The 15,940-nt window shown below is 33.2% G+C and overlaps 1 protein-coding gene across 5 annotated transcripts; it reads left to right on the top strand.

Annotated features, from left to right (window-relative positions):
• The first annotated feature begins 7,725 nt into the window (after positions 1-7,725).
• LOC107918623 (protein tesmin/TSO1-like CXC 3) lies at positions 7,726-15,446 on the top strand. 5 transcript variants are annotated; one of them, XM_041109729.1, is made up of 12 exons: positions 7,754-7,954; positions 9,422-9,585; positions 9,650-10,046; positions 10,122-10,379; positions 10,543-10,627; positions 10,719-10,869; positions 10,954-11,028; positions 11,935-12,115; positions 12,955-13,050; positions 13,128-13,194; positions 13,524-13,662; positions 14,767-15,446. In XM_041109729.1, the coding sequence occupies exons 1-12, from the start codon at positions 7,886-7,888 to the stop codon at positions 15,098-15,100; spliced, it is 2,016 nt and encodes a 671-aa protein (XP_040965663.1). In that variant the 5' UTR covers positions 7,754-7,885; the 3' UTR covers positions 15,101-15,446. The 5 variants fall into 5 exon arrangements, with proteins under 5 accessions (XP_016703703.1, XP_040965663.1, XP_016703706.1 ...); XM_016848217.2 differs by having other exon boundaries at positions 10,540-10,627; XM_016848214.2 differs by having other exon boundaries at positions 7,726-7,954; positions 9,650-10,379; positions 10,540-10,627.
• Positions 15,447-15,940: the final 494 nt, after the last annotated feature.

Here is a 15,940-nt window from a genome sequence, read left to right as displayed (position 1 = left end):
GAACTCTTCAGTACCGTCAAATACAGAACTCTGAAATCTAAATCTATGATTTTTCGGTAACCACCGACGATGCCCCATGTAAGATAACTTCTTCCCATTGTATAACCATTGCGAACATATTTTTGTAGCACAATAAGGACGCGCATAACGACCCTTGGTACTCTAACCGGATAAATTGGCATAAGCGGGGAAGTCATTAATGGTTCACATCAAGCTGCACGTAAATTAAAGTTCTCCTTTCTGAGCACATTGTATGTCTCAACACCAGCCCATAATTGTTTTAACTCTTCAATAAGTGGCTGTAAATAAATGTCGATATCATTCCCGGACTCTTTCTCTCCAGGGATAATCATAGATAAGATAAGGGAAGATTGCTTCATGCAAATTCACGAAGGCAGATTGTAAGGAACAAGCACTACTGGCCAAGTACTGTGCGTAGTGCGCATGATCTTGTAAGGATTAAATCCATCAGATGCTAGCCCAAGCCTCACACTCCTAGGATCGCTTGCAAAGCTTGGAAATTTATTGTCAAATGATTTCCAAGCTAAAGAATCTGCCGGATGCCTTAGTAATCCATCATCGGTTCGTCCATCATGGTGCTATGTCATAGACTCCGCTGTCTTCGACGACATGAAAAGCCTTTGAAGCCTTGGTATCAGCGAAAAATATCGCAAAATATTGAATGGCTTCTTTCTTGACTGTGCATCATTTTTATCATCGTTCCCATCTTCTGTGTTTCTATTTCTCTAACGGGATTGGCCGCATACATGACAGTATTGTTGGTTTTTCTGATCGCCCCAATACAACATGCAGTCATTCGGGCAACTATGAATTTTGGTGTACCCAAGGCCTAAATCTTTTATCATTTTCTTCATATCTTTGCATGATTGAGGGATTTTTGCAAACGGAAACATATCTCTCAAAAACTCTAACAGCATTGTCAAAGAGTTCCCGGTCCACCCTCTCAAACATTTTAACTGAAAAAGACGAATATAGAAAGACATTTTTGAGAATTTTGATCCTTCATACAGTTCTTCATTCATGTCATTAAGTAGTGCGTAGAACTTTGCCGCTTCTCCATTCGGCTCTTCATGAGGTACAATTGTTCCCGGTTCGGTATAAGCATTTGCACCAACATTACAATCATCAGATGCCACAAAGTCGGCTAGGAACGACTACAAACCATGATTGTGCATATTAAATGCATCCCGCAACATCCCTTCCATGTCATCCCCTCCAACGGACTGATGGTAAGTAGTACTAGGATAAGATACATCCATCGTTGAAGAGGAAGTACTAGGCGAGCATTCTCCATGAAAAAGCCATTGTTTATAACCCCAAACAAACCCATCAACAATTAGATGCTCGTATACAACTTCACGGCAATGCCAGCTTATGTTGACACACTTCTTACACGGGCAAAGAATCATGTTCTCTTGGCTTGCATATTGAAATGCAAAATTTAGAAAAGTTTGTACTCCATTTCGATAACCGTTGCTTACCCTTGACAAATTCATCCAAGACCGGTCCATTTCTTATTTCTTGAAGTCTGATTTTCACCAGAAATTATAAGGGTAAGTTGTTCAGTGATAAGTATAAATGAGTTATGTAAGTTATGATATGATATATATTTATGTATTAAGTAAATTGTGTAAGTTATGTATTATATAAGTTATGTAAGTTATGTTTTATGTTAGCTATGTAAGTTATGTATTATGTATGTTATGTAAGTTGTGTATTATGTATATTATATAAGTTGTGTAGAATGTAAGCTATGTAAGTTATGTAAGTTGTGTATAATGTAAGTTATGGAAGTTATGTATCATATAAGTTATTTAAGTTATGTAAGTTGTGTATTATGTAAGTCATGTAGGCTATGTATTATGTAAGTTATTATAAGTAAGTTATGAAAGTTATATATAAGTTTATATATAAGTTTATATATAAGTTATGTAAGTTATTATGTAAGTTATGTATTGTGTAAGTTTATATATAAATTTTATTTAAGTTATGTATGTAAGTTATGATATGATTGATAAATTTTTAAAATATATATAAATTTTTAATATATATATTAATACGTTAAATTATATATATTAATATGTTAAATTAATAAGCTAAATTAAATTTAAAAATATATATTAAATTTTAAAAATATATATAATTTTAAAATATATATTAATAAGTTATGTACTGTATGTATTATAAATGGATAATTCATTGACATTCAATCAATTAATCGATGAATTTATTGTATGTAAAAGATAATTAAACATAAACATTCAATCAATTAATCACATCTAACGTCGATAATTTATTAAATTAGAAGTAAAGTTGATAATTCATTGGCATAAAATCGAAAATCGATAAATAATTCACATTAAACCAAATAAACTAATCGATCAATTTGTGTAATTGTTTTTGCTTGGGTAAATAATACGGGGAGAAAATAAAATCATAATTTAAACCTCGCAATTAAGTAATAAGCTGCAAAGTTACGCGCAAATTGAGCTAGAAACATATAAAGCAAAAATTGGTAATTAAAACCGATACCCACATGTTTAAAACCAAAAATCTTAATTAAAACTCCATTTTAAAAGTAAAAAATAATAAGTAAACTATAAAAGCAAAAATATAACCAAATCCGAAATTTAAACATTTGGAGGTCTTTTTTTAATAAAACTATCTACGAAATAAATACCTCAAATTTCCTCAATTTCGAAGTAGACGGCTGCCAAAAAAAAAGGAGTAAACAGAGTATAATTTAACTAAATCAAGATTCAAATCGAAATCTTAAATTTGATTTATTTTAACTGAAGTATGCCTTAGCACTGTTGAACATAAAACAACTGCAATCCCCACAAATGAACAAACCAGACTCTGAAAATAATAATACATTTGACAGTAGCAACCAAACATTTGACAGTAGCCAAAATTTAATATATATATTTAACGACTCTGAAAATGCAAAACAGTAGCAACCATGTGACAGTAGCAAACATTTCACTAAACCATATATAATATCTAATATCAATACTAAATATTTAATAAGTAATATCAAATTCACATCAAATTCACAATACTAAATATTTAATAAGTAATATCAAATTCACATCAAATTCACATTTGACAGTAGCAAACATTTAATCACAACCTAATATCTAATATCAATACCAAATATGCAATATCTAATATCAAATTCACATCAAACAACATTTGACAGTAGCCTAAACTCTTCATCTAAGCAACCATTCTTTTACATATATAACCCAAACCGTAGACACGCAATTGTCTGTGTTACGTTTCTATGCAAAAGGTAATTAACGTTGGCTAAAATCAATGAAATTAAATGAAATGCAGAAAACCACTGAAACCATTTCGAGAAAACGGAGTACAACAATGAAGAAAACCACTATACCTGTAGGACGATAAAGAAAACCACTTTCAACGGTGAAATGAAATGAAATGAAACCCTATACAGAAAAAAAATTCACATCAGTTCCTAACCAATTAGAAGTAAAAAACAAACCATTACAGTACCTTTAGGACGATGAACAAAACTGACACGAATGAAAACCCTATACAGAGATAAGAGAATTTTTTTAATTTAAGGAACATCAACGAATAACAAACAAACAAAAATTAAGAAAGACAAGAAAACCCAATGATTAAATACGCAGAATCGGAACAAAATCGAACCTTTGAAACTTTGAAGATTTTCGATGGTTATTTTGCGACGTTTGGCGACGTTCGTCTTCTCTGTAAGGAGGTTACAAGAAACCGAATCTATGAATTTTCGATGGTAATTTTGAAAGAAATCGAAACACCCAAACACTGAAATCGTTTCAATTGGAGATTCGGACGCAAGAAATCACAGAAAGGGAAAAAAATTAGGGATTTGGAGCTAATGAAATTGGGGCTGAGGGCTGGGAGCTTCGGGGGTATACCCCAAAATTAATTCATTAAGCAAAACGGCGACGTTTTGCGAAACGTTAATTCATTTTTGCAGCGTTTTCCTAAAAAACGCCAATATTAGATTTTTATGAAGTACAGAAACGGCGCCGCATTGGAAAAATTTAATAAAACATGCATTTTCCTAAAAAACGCCACTATCAAATTTTTCCCAGTACAGAAACGACGCCACATTGGGAAAGTTTAATAAATCCTTGCGGCGTTTTCCTAAAAAACGCCACTATTATTTTTATTCCAGTACAAAAACGGTGCCGCATTGGCAAATTGTTAAAAACCCTTGCGGTGCTTTCAGTAAAACGCCACAAAATCGGGGCTAAGTAAACTATGTCGTTTAGAGTAGTTTACTTAAAATTTACGGCGTTTATAGAAAGCGCCACTAATGCAGCTAAATTCGCAGATGTAAACGACAGCGTTTAGAAAACAATTAAAACATAATTACGATGTTTAAGTAAAAACGCCACTAAGAAATGCAGATAAAACGACACCGTTAAGCACTAGTTTAATTTATTTTTACGGCGTTTACATGAAAAAACGCCACTATTGTTTAACTTTTTGCGGCGTTTTGGGCAAAAACGCCGCTATTGCTCAACCTTAAATTTATTTTAAAATTATTTAAAATAATTGTATTTTAAATTTTTTCATCTTTAACATATATTTTCCTATGTTTTTAGCTAAACCTTAAACATTAAACCTTAAAATATAAAATTTAAACCCTAAACCATAAGCCCTTAGCCCTTACACCCTAATCTTCTAACCTCTAAACCCTAAACACTTAACCATAAACATACACCCTAAATCGTAAACCCTAAACTCTTAAAACTAAATCCTAAACCTTAATCTTTAAACCGTAAATACACACCCTAAATCGTAAACACTATATAAGAAGATCCAATAACCCTTATACCCTAAGCACATAACCTTAAACTTTTATACCCTATACCCTAAACCCTTAAACCAGTAACTTTAAGCCACTAACCCCTAGACCCTAAGCTTATAACCCCTAAACCCTAAGCCCTCACCCCTAAACACTCAACATGTAAATTGAAAACGTACACCATAAACACTAAACCATAAACCTATAGCATAAACCGTAAACACTAAAGTAAATTGAAAATGAATCTTATTGCTTACCTAAAAACTAAAATAAATTGATTTTTTATTATTTTATCAATAACCCTAACCCTTAAACCATAATAGCCTAACCTGTTAAACCATGAATAGTAACTAAGACTTTAACTATAAATTAATTACTCCAAACCACAAGCTGTAAATTAAACCATAAACCCAAAATTCAAAACACTAATCAAAATATAATAAACATTATATCATAAACCCTAAAATCCTAAACTATAGACATTAAACCTTACATACTAAAGACTAAACCCTAAAATAAAATGTTTTTATTTGTGGCGTTTTTCCAAAAAGCACCACTAATTCTCGACCTACAGTGGCGTTTATTATAAAGCGCCGCTAATGCTACTGAAGATCAACTCCAAACGTTGCCGTTTAGCCAAGCTTATTTGCGGCTTTTAGCAAAAAGCGCCGCTATATATGGGGAATTAGTAGCGTTTGTATAAAGACGCCGCTAGTGCCACTACAAGTCAAAGTTAAACGACGGCGTTATGCTTAATTATTTACGGAGCATTAGTGGTGTTTTTATAGCAGCGTCGCTAATGTACCGATCTTTAGCGGCGTTTTAATATAAGCACCGTAACTGCTTGATCTTTACCGGTGTTTCCAAATAAACGCCGCTAGTGCCACTACAGGTCAAAGTTAAACGATGGTTTTCTGCTTAATTATTTGCAGAGCATTAGTGGAGTTTTTGTAGTAGCACCGATAATGTACCGATCTTTAGTGGCGTTTTGTTATAAGCACCGCAAATACTAGATCTTTACCGGCGTTTACGGAAAAACGCCGCTAGTGCCACTACAGGTCAAAGTTAAACGACGGCGTTCTGTTTAATTATTTGCTGAGCATTAGTGGCGTTTTTGTGGTAGCGCCGCTAATGTACCAGTCATTAGCGGCGTTATTTTATAAGCGTCGCAAATGCTGGATCTTTATCGGCGTTTCCAGATAAACGCTGCTAGTGCCACTACATGTCAAAGTTAAACGACGGTGTTCTGCTTAATTATTTGCGACACTTTCCTAATGACCGGTCTATAGTGGCGTTTTTCTAAATGCGCCGCTAATGCTCCATTTGTAGCGGCGTCTCTTATTCAAACACCGCGAAAAACGCCGCTAAAAGTCAATTTTGGTGTAGTGTTTGTTTATTTAACGACCCTATAATGAATGTTAGGATACGAACCTATATTATTGTATGCAAACTTAGGTTGATGTGTGAACTCATACTTTATGTGTGATGTGAACTCACATTGAATGCTGTTATGCGAACTTATGTTAAGTGATGTTTATGAACCATTAAGATGTTGTAGATTGATATGTGAACACTTCTTCTATTTGTTTTATAACTTCACATGTTTTATATTATATGCATGATGTTATGACATCCCGTTGCAATATGTGAAACTTAGCACAACTTCTATGTTGTGAATTTGTGGTGTGTTGGAGGTTAGGTTGGAAGTTAACGGAGAGTCACTTCAGTGGCTAATGTGGCACGCTAGATTCGAGTCGAACTTACTTGACCGAGTTTGGGGTGTTATAGGAACAATTTACTTGTATTTGTTTTTATATATTCTTGCTGATAATTGTTGCCCATGTTGACTTTGTTTGTATGAGATTTATTTCATTGACGTCGATGATGCCCAATCAATGATTCACTACTCCTCTAATATCTAGTTTTCATATTTTTATTTCAGGTATATTATGATAAATACGAGAGGAAAAACCAAGGTCGTTGTTCCCGCCTCTAAAAAGTGGAAGACATCGGGTGCATCTTCATCCTTGGCCCCGACTACAGTCATGAGACACTTGCGTCTCCAATTTGGTCTGGGTCCACATAAGGACTAGTATCAACACCTTAAGGAGAAACCATTGGGAGTGGGTCGATGCATTGATTGGGAGGCTCTACAAGTGGTCCGTTTAGCGGCCAGGGTTCAGGTATTGATCGACACGACATCGTGGGACCGATTCTTTACTATCGTAGAGCCCACATATGTCAAACTCACATTGAAGTTTTGCTCTACCTTTTTCTTACAGTCGGCTATTTCACAGTAGGATGAGCCTTGCACTATTTCCTTCCGACTTGGGGGTACGATGCGTTACCTTAGCTTAGTGTCTTAGGCTTCGGAGCTGCCCTAGGATTATGTTCCAAGGAGTTTATAGATACCCCTGAGTTCCCGATACTTTTCAGGCACATCCATTGACCAACCCCACTTTGTTGGTCCGACATCGCCAAGATTGAGTTGCAATATAACTCGAGTTAGTCAAAGACAACATGCTTACCTTCGGCTTTGCGCTATATTCATGCCATTTTGGCCCACATATTGACTGGTCTAAGGAAGAACATAGGGGTCGTCAGTATTTTGGACGCCTATTTCTTATGGAGTATGGTTATAAATTTTTTCATTTTAATAAATTTTAATTTTTTTATAAATATTTATTTCTAGTTGTTGCAAAACCTTGAACCATAAATATTTGTCTACAAATGAATAAAAAGTCCAAATTCAACGTTAAAGTTCTTCATTTCACTTTGGGCTGGAGACATGTGATGGGCCGCCCCAATATTGATTAGGTTTTTACAATTTTTTAAATTTGCTTTTATTTTTCCCGCCTTCCCGCTTCCTCAATCAAAATTTGTTTATTTGTTCAAAAAGCATTTTTAGTTTCCAACAGAATACAAACAAATAAAGAAAGGGATTATTTGGCTGTCTTTCACTCTCTTCAAGCGCTGAGCCAGTGAGCTCTTAAAGCTTCCTGTCATCCTTCAAAGAGCGATGAAGATGTGGAAGCTTTGATGGAAAAAAAAATGGATACACCAGATAAAACCCAAATCACTCCAACTTCTAATCTTTGCAAATTTGAGGTATTTTTTTCTTTTTTCAGTTTTTATTATGAAATTGGGTTTTTCTTGGTCATGTTTGTTTACTCAGAAAGTTATGTTAATAACCATTATATTATGTGAAAGGATGTTGGTCTTTTGGGTCTTAATACTTAAATGTTATGTAGGATTTCTTCATGTGAACTTTTTTTTTTATATAAGAAAAGTTAAAATTGTTTCCTCTTTCCTTTGTTTTTTTCTGTTAAATTTTGGATATTCAGTTTGAAATTTGATGGGTTTCTGCCTTCAATCTTGTTATCGCCCTTAACTGTTTTAGGATAGATGGCTGTTATGACTTTTGGCCTTTAGCTTGTTGAATTGAAAAAGAGAGAACAAAATCCAGGAAGGGAAGGTCGAGATTTCCATTAATTTAACCAAACTTTTGCTGTTACCCGTTGGGAATATTATTTAAGGACTAAATTTGCTATTGGTCCATGTATTATGCATAATTTGTAGATCTAGTCCTTGTATTCCAATATGGTCACTTTTAATATTGTACTTTTTCAAATTTTAAATTTCGGTATTAACAAAACAATAATTATTAAATTCCTTAAAATCAATTTTACTATTTCCAAAAGCTTATACAAAAAATATATGATCACATGTGTAATAACATGTTAGCTTGCTATTTTCACATAACACTCGTAAAAGAACCCACAGCATTTTAGTTAATGGATTTAATGAATACCATTTGAGTCTGTCCTTAAATTTCAAATTTTAAAAAGTCTAGGATTAAAACTGATTAAATTGAAGAACAAGGACTAAATCTGCAACTTAAGCATAATATGGAATAATAGCAGAAATTGACATGACAAATTTAATTGGTATCATTTAAGCTAGGATTGAAATTTCAAAAATTGAAAAGCATGTATTAAAATTAACCAAGTTAGAGTACAAAGACTAAATTCTCAATTTATGCATAGTATAAGGACTAATAATAGAAATTGACCATTATTTAATCTCAAGTTCTCAACCATTTATAGTGGTTGCGCCAACATGGATGTTATGCAGAGTCATAGGAACCCTATACTCTTGGATGGTCGAGATTTTGCAATTGAATTATCGTATGCAAAAGAATTACGGTTGATTTGCAATTAAAAAACGTTGGCAATGTTAGTATTTAGTTTTATGGGATAATATGAAAAGAATATGGTTTTAATAGTCAGGTTTTGATTGTTTGTTTTCTATCATGTTGTTTTGACTTTTCATTTTTCTAGAAGTATTATATGCCATGTGTATCAGGACACGAATATTTGATATGATTTTACAAAGACATTCCAAATATGTGAAAAGCTTCAAAAAAATTGAACATGCACATGATATACACATGCCTATTTGATACTCACACTCAAGGGCAAGTAACATGGCTTTCTAGTGCTACTTGAACATTTGTTATTTAGGTTACTAAAGACTTGTGTGCCAGGTTCTAAACTTTGATTTCTCACTCTGCAGGATTCACCTGTCTCTAAGTACATTGACAGCCTTTCACCTATTGAGCTAGCCAAGTCCAGGCAAACAGATAATGGTTTCAGTTCACTAGCTTTTTTGTCCCCTTCATCTTTGTTTCCTTCCCCACAGATCACTTGCCATAGGGAATCCAGGTTTTCGGTTAAAAGGTAAAACTAATCATTGCTCTGTTTAGTTCATGATTTCATGTGTCCTAATTGAGGTTTGTTTCAGGCATCATTTCTTGGAACCTTTGAACTCTAGAGTCGCTCGGAGTGGTCATGAATCTAATACTAGTGAGGAAGCTTCAAAAGTTGATGAGCATTTGGGATGTCCAAATAATGATAGTTCATCCAAAGAAACTAGCAGTGATCAAGTTGATGAGCAACCAAATCTAGCAACAGACTTGCCAAGAACCTTAAAATATGATTGTCGGAGTCCTGATGGTGACTTTGAGCCTTGTGATGAGATATTGAAAAAAACAAATGTGGAAGTGGCAGGACAAGAAAGATCTCCTTTCCAATGCAATAGGGATAAATGGGAAGAGAGGCAGCAGTCATTTCAAAATGAAAGAAATTTGCGTAAAATATGCGGAATTAAGCGGAGTGAAGAATCAGCAGGATCTGACTGGGTAGCAGTTCTTTCTGATGTTGCTGATATGTTGACAATGAATTCATCTATAATACATGAAAATACTGATGGGCAGGACTGGAGAACAACAAACCCTGGGACAACCTCTTTTATATCAAATATCCTGCAGTTTCCACTAGATAAAGCCAATAATTCAGAAAATGCGGAATCTGGTGATCCTAGTGGTTCTTGCAAACAAAGTGAATCGGGAGAGCCAGTGATGGATCAGATGCACGGCATCCTGTCTACTTGTCTACCAGATGAACTAGTAGTCAATGATTCAGGTTTGAAAAAGGATGACAAGGAGGGGAACTGCAACCAGTCCAACCATCAGGTTAACTAAGAAAACTATAATTTTTATTTATGGAAGTACCTTACTGTTTTATGTTTATTAAGGATGATTTCTATGAGAGCTCATCTTCTGAAATGTTAATGCTATTTGTCCTCAGTGCATTGGCACTTTTCTATAATTGTACTTTATGTTATTCTATCAGCAGTTCAGCATACGTCGGCGCTGTTTGGTATTTGAGAAGTCACCTGGTTTTGGTTTGCACTTGAATTCTCTACCAAACATCCCAAAAGGTGGTATATCTTTAGTGCGAGATTCTAGCTTCTGAAAAGCAATTGATATGCACATTCAGGTCCTTGACATTTTGTAGTTGTCACACTGCAGGTCAAAGTCCTCTTAGTAAATCAACTCTAAGCTCTATGAACAGGGGTGAGGTTCCTGATGACAACAAAGGTGTGGTTACAGAAAATTCTTATGAGATGCCTGCTACTTTTGGTGGCAATGAGGCTGATCATAATAGTCCTGAGAAGAAGAGGCATGTATAAGATTACTACTTTTTCTAAGATTTGCATTCAAATACCTTGATATACAAATTGATTTGAGTTTAATATTGGTGCAGGCAAAAGTTTGAACTTGTCGAGGAGAGTGTGGCATGCAAGCGATGTAACTGTAAGAGATCAAAATGCTTGAAGCTGTAAGTTTGACATATTTAAATCTATATTTAGGGTCAGCTTGTCCATTTTCTTTTTCAAGTCTTCCTCTAAGTCTCTTTTGGGTTAATTCCTCCATTCTGAGAAATAAAACTCAAATGAAACAACCAACAGTTTGTAACTTCAGTTATGGTGCTAAAAATTTGTGAAGCGTGGTTCTTACAAATCTCTATATGCAATGATACAAGGCTGTGCTGATGTTAAAGGGTTGTTAATTCTACCTTTTAAGTTATTTGTTTAAGTTTGTAATATCACGTTAAACTGTTTCAGTTGCAGAAATGAAAGTTTTAAAAGCTAGGAAATAGTGCTTTAACCAGAAAAATGTGGCTCACTGATTAGAAGCACAAACTTTTGCTGCTCCTACATTGATCTATGGTTGTTTAAACCAATGTTACACATTTTTCTTGAAGCATCTATGCTTGACGACACTTTTTGGACATGGATATGGGAATATAATCCTCCTAGGACTCTCCAAATACATTGAAAAACTTAGAAGAAATTCAATGCCCAAGTGAGACATACTCTTATCTAACACTCACATCCAAGTCTGTGTAACATCGGTTTACACCGAGAAAAAGATTGAAGATTCTCAAAACATACAAGTATGAAAACCATAAAACTTGGTTCATTGTTTTTTGGAATAGGGCTATAATTGGACTTAAAGAACATCTGGGTTCATGGTTAAATGAATCTGTTTTATCTACCTTAGTAACTGGGGACTTGCATTCTATTGCAGATGAGTTGAATGGTAGAAGTGTTTCGCATTGATTTTGATTTCTACAATTACTTAATGATCAATTTTCAGTAGCCTATTAGAATGAAATGTGATTTGATGATCATGTTTACCTTGTTTTCATCTTTTTATTTAAATATTTTTGTTTATGATGCAGTTATTGTGATTGCTTTGCTGCTGGTCTGTATTGTATTGAGCCTTGTTCATGTCAAGATTGCTTCAACAAGCCAATTCATGAAAACGTGGTTTTAGAGACTCGCAGGCAGATTGAATCTCGCAATCCACTAGCATTTGCACCCAAAGTGATTAGAACCACAAATGGTGTTTCAGACTCTATGGTTAGATTCTATTTTTATGATTAATATTTTGCATACTAAAGTTTATGTTGTTTTGGCTTTTCATTTTTCTTAAAATACTCATTTGACACATTTTTAGACAAGAGTATGGTTATAACTTTCTAAGGATCCTTCAAATATTAGGAAAGCTTGGAAAAAAAACTTAACATAGATTCGAGTAACATCAAAGTAATGAAGGTGCATTATCATCACTTATTATGGTGTGTGGCCTTTTTCTAGGAATATTGATTAAGGCCACATGAGAGAAGGAGAGATGAACCTTGAGTATTGACACTCCTTAGGATGGTAAACAACTATGTTGCTCCAACTTCTTTACTATTTTTCTTAAAAGTATTCATGCCCGATGTAAATCCTTACATGGGGACAGGGATATGTTCTTCAGAAAATTCCAAATACAAGAAAATCTTGGAAAAACTAATGTACTAATGTTGGAGGCATACCTGTATCTGAGACTCTCTTGAATCCACATTGAGAAAGGGGGGTTAGACCTTGGGTGTTGACACTCCTTTGTATGGTTAACAACTATGTTTCTCCAATTCTATTTTTCAAGTACCTGTGTCTAATGCATATCGAGACATAGGTATGAGGATATGTTTCTCGGAAAGCTCTCTAAATCTGACACTTGCGCCCAAATCCAAGTTACTTCAGTTAACTATCGCTTGGCCAAGTTTGGGTTCTTAGAATGACTTCATCTGACATGGCTTTATAGTTTTCAGGTGCTTTGCAACATTTTGATGATGGTTTTATCAAGTTTAAATGAATGGTCTCTTCTTTTGGCCATTCTACTTTAATCACATAAAAAAATGGTGTTGCTGGTGCAGGGTGATATTAACAAAACTCCGGCTTCAGCCAGGCATAAAAGAGGATGCAATTGTAAAAGATCAAGTTGCTTAAAGAAATACTGCGAGTGTTTTCAGGTTTGTCTCTTCAGCTCATTCTGCATAAACGTTTTCTTCACCAATCTGACATGGCTGTTTTCTTTTGTGTATTGAAGGCTGGCGTTGGATGCTCCCTCAGTTGTAGATGTGAAGGTTGTAAAAATAGTTTTGGTCGGAAAGATGGTGAGTCTTTATTTTATATTTTTTTCTAATATACAAACATATGATTTGTGTATCTGCATCATGAGTTTATATATTTTATATATTCTATGTATTATCATCATTATATATTTTGTCACATTAATAGGGTTTATTATTTAGATTTTGCTATGTTGTGTTACTTAGATTTGAGTGCAACTATGGAAATGGGTAATGTAAATACAGATATGTTCAATTTTTTAATGTGTTTACAAGATCATATATTCATAACCATATGTCAAATATTGATAGTTCAAAAAAAGGAGTAATTAAAGTAAAATAATATTTATGTTTATGACATATATTTTGAATAGGAGGTTGTGAATCTGAATCTGATGGGGACAACTTAGAGGCGTGCGAAAAAAATGCATCAGAGAAAAGCTCACACGACACTGTAATCAGTAAAGGTCAAGAGCATCCAAACCTTTCAGTGCCTTCTCCTGATATTTCAAGGTACTATTTCACTTTTTCTTATATTAATATTAGTTAGGCCTATTTATTTTGTTAACATAGGATATTGGTATTTAAATATATTCAAATATAAGTATTAATATTATGTTCTTCAGAAAAGTTGTGTACACCTTTAAAGATAAGTTCAGTTAAGTTGGTATTGGTAAGTTTGTTTTAAAGGTTTTAGCGGGTTATAGTCTTGATCGGATAAATTTGTTGATTATCGATTATTAAAATTTATAATTGAATTTAATATACTTATTTTAAATATATATTATTTATAATACAAATATGTCATAGGTCATTGTACTCTTTACAAATTTAGAATTTAGTCCCTATATTTTTTATTTTAAAAAATTTAGTTTCTCTACTTTTAGATTTTAAAATTCAGGTTTAATTGTTAATATTGTTAATTTTTTTTGTTAAATTTATTGGTGTGATATTTTGAAATAAAAAAAAAATACTCATTTGATAGTAATATAATTAAAAAAATGTTGTAATGAACTGGAATTCATAAAATAATTTTAATGGTATTAATAATTATACTTGAATTTTGAATGCTAAAAAATAGAGGAATTAAATTTCAAATTTATGAAAAGTACAGAGATTTATAATATATTTTAACTTATATAAGAAATAAATCACTTGATTCAATAAATTGATGGTTGTTAAATTGTTAAACTTAAGTGGATGGATGGATTTGGTTGCTGTGGGTTAAGTTAGGAAAATCCTTGGAGAAAACTGAAATCTCACTTATCAACAAGGGCGTGGCTACTATCTAATATAGGAAAAGTTTTAAAAACATGTTGAAAAGCTATGTTAAAATATGATTTAGACATTAGTCTAAGGAGGTTATTTGAGATTGAATTTTAAATATTTGTCAGACACATCGTATGTAAGTATAAATATGGCTACTCTCTATGAAAAAAGAAGTTTTAAAATATTGAAAATATCTACTTTGAATCATACTTAGACATATGAGTATTAGTAGTATCTTCTAAATATTTAAAAAAGCTTTAAAAGATTTTAGGGAGATAATAGATTTTGAGTAACGTGGGGAATGGGGATATCCTTGTACTAAGATTCCTAAAGTCCTCCATTTTGCAGGCTGCCATTTGCATACACTGGGAAGCTTGCAGCATTTTTTCCCCATTCCATTAAGTCATCTCCTCAGTTGTGCAGTACTCAAGAACAAGGTTCATCAGATACTTCGTCATGTAAGCCCAAGTTGGAGTCTAATCTTGATGGAATTCCAGAAAATGGAACTCCTGAGATTCCCAAACATAAATGCTTCACACTTGTTTCAAATCCAACATCTCCCAACTGTAAAAGAGTTTTTTCAACTCCAAATCATGATTCCACTTCTTCATCCACTAAATGGTGTAGTAGGAAGTTGATTCTGAGATCTGTCCCTTCTTTCCCATCATTTTCCCCGCTATGAAAGCTCTTGAGTTTCGCCGGAAAACACCTGTAAGAGTTTTCATTTTCTTCATCATGCTGGTTTCCAGTTTTCTCCAGCAATTGAATTTTGGAGGCAATTACTTCTCATATATAGGAATAATGTACACTTTCACTACTGTAGTAATAATACTTGATGTATTTATATCATGTTTGTGTATCTTGCAATGTCATAGTCGTTATTAATATATTTTGTTTTTGTATGAATTTTGATTTGTTAATAGCTTGTACTACATAAATTTTGATAGGTTAGTGTATTCGTATTGGTTGTATCTTGTTTAGTATGTAATCAACAATCTCTTAATGATTTTTATTGTTTGAGTTTGTAATATTGACTACTGTGTGTTGCTTAATGTTTAACCTGAAAAACCGAGTAGAAAGGTTCTGTAGAATTAAGCCATGGCAACTTTGATGTTATTCTAATATTGGGATGGTTCATTGATTCAAAATTTAGGCTAAGCTTAGTGAAATTATTACATATAGGGGTGGCAAACGGCGTGTGAGCTTGGGTTGTTTTTGGATTTGGATTAGTTTGGGTTTGAATATTTTTGGGCTTAGGTTGTTTTTAGATTCGAATCAGTTTTAGTTTTTTTGGACTTGAATTTTTTCGGATTTAAATTTTTTTGAGCTTAAATTTTTAGGGTCTTTCCGGATTTGGATTTTATCATGTTAGGTGGGTTTAAACAAATTCATATAATTTTTATATTTTATAAATTATATTTTGAAGGTAATAATTAATTTTACTTTTAAATGATAATATCACAATACAAATTTGTTTTATGTATAAATGTTTTATTATATGTAATGTTTATGATTATAAATA

The sequence above is a fragment of the Gossypium hirsutum genome, chromosome D13 (genome assembly GCF_007990345.1).
Source record: "Gossypium hirsutum isolate 1008001.06 chromosome D13, Gossypium_hirsutum_v2.1, whole genome shotgun sequence".
Classification (NCBI taxonomy): Eukaryota; Viridiplantae; Streptophyta; class Magnoliopsida; order Malvales; family Malvaceae; genus Gossypium; species Gossypium hirsutum.
This window is presented reverse-complemented; position numbering and strand designations above follow the sequence as displayed.